Source organism: Acyrthosiphon pisum, chromosome X (assembly GCF_005508785.2).
Source record: "Acyrthosiphon pisum isolate AL4f chromosome X, pea_aphid_22Mar2018_4r6ur, whole genome shotgun sequence".
Lineage (NCBI taxonomy): Eukaryota > Metazoa > Arthropoda > Insecta > Hemiptera > Aphididae > Acyrthosiphon > Acyrthosiphon pisum.
Genome location: NC_042493.1, coordinates 131,771,739 through 131,777,840, shown reverse-complemented (window position 1 = coordinate 131,777,840; position 6,102 = coordinate 131,771,739). Strand labels below are relative to the sequence as shown.

General features: G+C 28.3%; 2 protein-coding genes across 2 annotated transcripts in view; one reads left to right on the top strand and one right to left on the bottom strand.

The window, feature by feature from the left end:
• The first annotated feature begins 61 nt into the window (after positions 1–61).
• On the top strand, positions 62–1,045 carry LOC103309808 (SCAN domain-containing protein 3-like). The gene has a single exon (XM_008186218.1). The coding sequence runs from the start codon at positions 62–64 to the stop codon at positions 1,043–1,045; it is 984 nt and encodes a 327-aa protein (XP_008184440.1).
• Positions 1,046–5,415: 4,370 nt separating this feature from the next.
• The window catches only part of LOC100573662, a 5,946-nt gene continuing 5,259 nt past the window's right edge, over positions 5,416–6,102 (bottom strand). Inside the window, exons 6-7 of the mRNA XM_029492813.1 lie at positions 5,718–5,929; positions 5,416–5,624 (exon numbers count right to left, since the gene is read on the bottom strand). Of these exons, the coding sequence (XP_029348673.1) occupies positions 5,429–5,624; positions 5,718–5,929 (408 nt within the window). The 3' untranslated portion in view covers positions 5,416–5,428. The remainder of the gene's footprint in view (positions 5,625–5,717; positions 5,930–6,102) is intronic.

The following is a 6,102-nucleotide window of genomic DNA, read 5'->3' as shown; positions in this document are numbered from 1 at the left end:
TTAGTAACTTTTTTTTTCTAAAACAACCATCAATTCAATTATACAGATCATTTGTCAAATAATGAGACAAAACATTGTTAATGAAATTAAAAGTGCTGGGATGTTTTCTATACAAATTGATACAACGCAAGATGTGAAAGTTGAAGATCAATGCTCAATTATCATCAGGTATCTAACCGACTCGGTTAAAGAAAGACTAATAGCGGTGACAAATGTAAAATCATCTACAGGAGAATCTATGTTCCAATTAGTCAAAGAAACTTTGGAAGTAAATGGTGTTGATTTAAAGTATTGTATTGGGTCTTCTACAGATGGTGCATCAAACATGCAAGGGCGTTATAAAGGATTTTCTAAGTATTTGTCAGATGAAAATCCATCTCAGTTGCATGTATGGTGCTATGCCCATTGTTTAAATTTAGTTATGATTGATGTGACAGAAATAACTATTGAAAGTGTCAAGTTTTTTAGTCTTCTTAATGAATGTGCTAATTTTTTAAGAGAATCCTATAAAAGAATGGATGTGTGGAAAGAATTATGTGGAAACAACAAACGATTAGCAAAAGCAGGAGATACAAGGTGGTGGTCTAAAGAATCGTCGATTACCACTATTTTTGGCCACTTCGGTATGCCTGAAAGTGCATTATATGTTGTATTAATTTCAGTTATGTCTAAAATTGCAAATTCTGATAAGTTTAATCGAGAAACACGATATAAAGCTATTACATTAAAGGACTCTTTTTTAAAATATAGTTTTGTCATGACATCACAATTATACTTACGAATATTTGAGCGTATGTCGCCATTGTCCAAGTATTTGCAAACAAGTGGAATGGACTTAGTTCAAGCATATAGGATGGTTTCTAGTACTATAACATACTTACAAGAAATATCTAGAGATTTTCAAAGAGTGAAAGAAGCTACCGATTCATTTATAATATGGGCAGAAAAAGAATTGGAAGAAGTAGATTGTGACGAAATTCTTGAATCAAAGTTCCCAGATGAAAGTTCAGTTCGTCGTAAAATTAAAAAAAAAAATGCCAGGTGAGGTATCAAGAGACCAACTTATAATAAATCCACTTGAAACATACAAAATAACTGTACACAATATAGTTTTGGACACAATTATCAATAAACTAAATGAACGATTTACAAAACATGGCTCATTATACTCAGATTTATCTCTTTTAGATCCAACCAATTTTAAAGATATAAATGATACTATGTCTAAAGAAGCATTTACACGTTTAAGTGATTTAATCATTTTCTTTGACAAAACTGCTACTCCAGAAAACTTGCGACATGAATTGTTTGATTTTAAAGAAAAGTGGCCATCTATAAAATATACCGTGCCTGAGAGTTATGACAAAAATGTAAACGATTATTCTGATGAAAGTTCTTATGAATCTGACTCAGAATCTATAAAGAACCAACTTATTTTACAAGGTACACATAAGGAAAAATGTACAAATTCTAATCAGTTTTGTAAAAACTGTCCAGTCTGTTGTTATATAGTTATTTCTAAGTATAATATGCATACAAATACATACAAATCACTTTATACTGCATATAAGTTTTTGTTAACACTTTCGGTGACACAAGTAGCTTGTGAAAGAAGCTTTTCTAAGTTAAAAATAATAAAATCTAGAATTCGTAATTCATTAAGTCAAGATCATCTTCAAGCATTTATGCTCATGGCTATCGAAAAAAAAACTCTTATAGAAGTCGGAAATGAAGAAGTCAAAGATATACTTGCTAAGAGCAGCCCCTTAATGACTAAACTTTTATTACATTAAAGGTTAATTTAATAAAATCATATTTTATTTAAAAAAAAAAATATTGTCATTTTATAATTTTATATATATTTATACATACATACGAGTATTTAATATTATGTAATATATTATATGTATATGTATTTTTTCTCTTGACAATTAGTTTTCATAACTATAATTCTTATTATGAAAAATGTATCTTTAGTTAAGTATTAATAGTTTTTCAAAAGCAATTTTTAAATAATTATGTAGTTTTTATATTGTTATAAACATTTAAATACTTTTTTATGTGTACATTTGACTTATCATTTACATTTCTTTACTGAATAAATAAATAATAATGAAATAGTATTTTTTTAATTTTGGGCCGAATTTTTTGCTTCCCCGGGGCCGATTTTTATTCCCAGTCCGCCCCTGGGTACATAACTAGTTATATTTATATCATGCATTGTGGAGATATGGATAGCGTTATTGTACATATGAAAACCAATGGAATGAGTGGTCACTCGAATTTTAAAACGATAAAAAAATGATCGGTAAAATGTACGTAAATTTACCTTCAAACAGACTGTGTGATCTCGAGTTTTGCAAAATAACTGTATCAGTGTTTATGTGTAAATTAAAATCGTGTAGGTATGAACAGTGAAAAGTTGGACATTAACTTCGAAAGACAGAGGTACTCACACTCCACACATTGCACATATTCAGATCTAAAATGATACATTTACAGGAGAACATTCATCAGTTAATTAATTGTATTGTGTATAATGTTTATAATATTATGTAAAGTGTTGCAGAGCAGAGCTCTTGTAGCTTACATGTGATTGAAAATATTATTTTAGGGTGCTGCCTTCTCTTCTCCAAGGTTTGGCTAAAAGTACCATTGGTAATATTAAAATTAAATTTAAAAATGTACACAAACAACTGCATTTCATCATGTACCACAAGATCAGACTGTTTCAATAGACCAATAACAATATGATTTGAAATGATTTGAAACAAGAATCCTGCAGATTCCATTTTATATAATTTCTGCATGCCTAATTGATTAGTTTTTATGAGTATTATTCTGTTTATTCAATATTACCAATATCAATTAGGTACAAATCATTTATCCATAAAAATTATTTAGAAAAATACATAAAATTAAAATCTCACATTAAGTTATTTATTCCATGGTGGATACACTCAGTATCTTGCCAAATATTACAATAATATAAAGCCATGAATTCCTTATGACTACCACGCCCAGCGGGAAAAACGACAACTATATTACTATTTTATAGTAGTAGAGAAGATAGACCCCCCGGTTTGGACGAGGGAGACTCCCAGACCCCCACATCCATCCCCACTCGTGTTAGCTGAAAGTGGGCACTTACCCATTTTAGAGACAGAGAATATCGGCAATTGAACACTACGGTCCCGCAGCGTATGCCCGGTGTTTTTTTTGAATGTATGTATAAAATATGTGGAAAATTTGAAAACCATGTTTGAGTGTTTGAGTGTTACGTCTAGCAAGTCAGTTATCACCCGCCTAGGATGAAACCAGAATGAACAACCTGACTGCGGCAGATAGAGTGCCAACGCTTGTCCGGTGCTTATATTTATAAATTTAAACTAATACTGAAAGACTTGAAGGGGTGCCCTCAATTTCGTTGTTATTATTGAATATAGATCAGTTGGAGCGTGCGCATCCCATAACCGACCCATCCAGAAGCAAAAAATGAGGGATTTAAATGAAGAACGATCGATTTATTTGGTCAACAGGTTTGAATAAAAAGTCTCGAGTTAGATCGAATACAATATATGTATATAGGTATAATAAGTATTTTATTTCAATATAAGAGGTTCTGTACGTCTCAGTTATAACTAACAATTTCTGAAAAATGTAATTAAAATTAGGTAGGTACCTATAAAATATATTTAAAATATGTTTCTGAATACTTTTTATATTTATTAAAATTCTGAAAACGATTCTGAGCGGTGATAATCACATAACTTTTTACATACCAACTGTACTAATACTAATATATTACATACCTATATTATTTATTTAACATACTATTTGATTATCATAATACATAATACAGCATAGATACATAATATTATATAGTGTGAAGACTGAAGAGGATGGTTTTTGAGTACGATGCTAGAGCGGAGAGACTGAGAGTTTGGGCACGGTCATCTTTCATCTTAAAAAAATATTTTATACTATAATTTTATATTCCAAAACAGAATATTTTTATTTTTATTTTGATACATGAAAATCGAATTTGGGGCAAGTAGCTTATGAATTATAAATATTCAAAGTTTAGATGAACGTAATGGAGTGGTACGGGGTTACCCCGCGAAATGTTTGTCCACTTCACCTCTTATCAAAACTACCACCCTTCTGGTCCAACAAGTAAAAATATTAACCGTAAAAATGAATGTACATCTATAACACAAAAAATTCAAGGTATGTAGTTGTACTTACATATGCATTTTAAAAGTTATGTGTTAAATAAAATTATAATATTATTAATTTAATGTGTGTAGGTACCTAATACTATTTACCTGCTATTATTCCATGATATTTTAGATTTTGCTTAAGATTTGCAAAATGGGCCATTTCACATTCTCTCTCTATTTTACGAAAAGTAATAATTAATGTACCTATATCTTAAATATTTAATTTCGTTTTTAACACATTTCAATATTGTTGTAGATAACTTTTTCTACAATTGACAAAAATAATATAGAACAAGTAAAAAATATAATGATTACTTTTATCAAATCCAGAGACAGTTACACATCACAAAAATATTGACGTGTTATTTTTTTTATGTACACTAAAACTGGAATTATATGTTTAAAATTCTATATGAAAATCAATTTTGGGACAATATGGTAGACCATATATGCACGTACATAATATTAAAAATACTTTTTCAATAATTATTAAATCTGTAGGTAACATTTAAATTTGATTTCAGATTTTATACCAAGTGTTGGCTACCTGAAATAGTGAACCACAAATTCGGTAAAAGATTTTTAATATGTGATAAGGCTAAGCCATCCAATATTAAGAAAAGGCAACAAAATATTTCTTAAAAAAAAAAACAGGTCCAACCAAACAATCATGTTGATAAAATAAAGTACCAATTATACAGAACTTAATAAGTAAACCTTTTATAAGTGTATTTTTTTTTTTTGTACAAGAATTATTCACCAATCATCAATATAGACATATAGTAGTTAAATCGACAATTTTAATTAATATAGGTTTATTACCTACCTATATTTTATTTTTTTTTTTTAAATATTAAATTATCTGTTTCTATTCCAAAAAAAAAATGACAAAATATTTCCATAATAGGTTATAATATAGTTTTTTTTTTTAAATTATATTATAGGTACCTAGATGATATTTAAATGAGTAATATTTCAATAAATACAAAACAAGCTATTTTATAATACAGATTCTACGTTCTTTTTATTGATACATTTATAAAAACCAATAAATTTAATTTTAAACTGGCCCATTAATATAAATATACTGTAAAATTTGTTTTAAGTTTTATATAACACAAAATATATAAGGATTGAACAGGTCTCATTTCCACGCATATAGATATATTACCCTATTTCAACATATTTATTATTTTTCAGTCTTTTTAGCATATTACCTTTGTACTAGGTCTTTTTGCTTTAAAATTTTCAATTTTTGCTGAAGTGCAACTTGATCCAGTAATGTCCAACAATTTCAAGAATAGAGAACTTCTGACAGCAGCCTTCAAAAGTTCATCTGTTACTTTTGGATAGTTGCGAACATATAAGGTTTCAATACTGCATCTATCAATATTATCATACCTATATAAAGAAATACATAAAATTGAAGAAAAAATATGAATGAGCTTATGTGTACAAATGTTTGTGTTATAATTAATTATTAATTTGAATTACCTTTCATAAATTCTTCTTATGTTCGCAATTGGCAATTCAAAATATGGATATTGGAGTTCAAAAAATCCTGACAAACCAAAACTAGTAATTGTTGCACATCTCTGGTCTTTCATATATTCAGGGCATTCCAAAAGAATATTTTTCAAACTTTTTAATCTTTGAAAGAAAATAAGTTCGTCATCACTTACTGGAGTGAAACGCAAATCAAGTGTCTACAAATAATATAAATAAATAATCAGGTAAGAAATATTTATAGGTAAATTATATAGCAGGTAAAGAAATGTACAGTATTGTTTTATTAAACCCAATAATATTTTATAGTAAAGAGTAAACTATAGAATTAACAGCCTTTTAACTGGTAACTCATATTACTTTATTTTTAAAA

Excerpts from the sequence above, each read along its gene's own strand:
- LOC103309808 (XM_008186218.1), top strand. The coding sequence starts at position 62 with ATGAGACAAAACATTGTTAATGAAATTAAAAGTGCTGGGATGTTTTCT.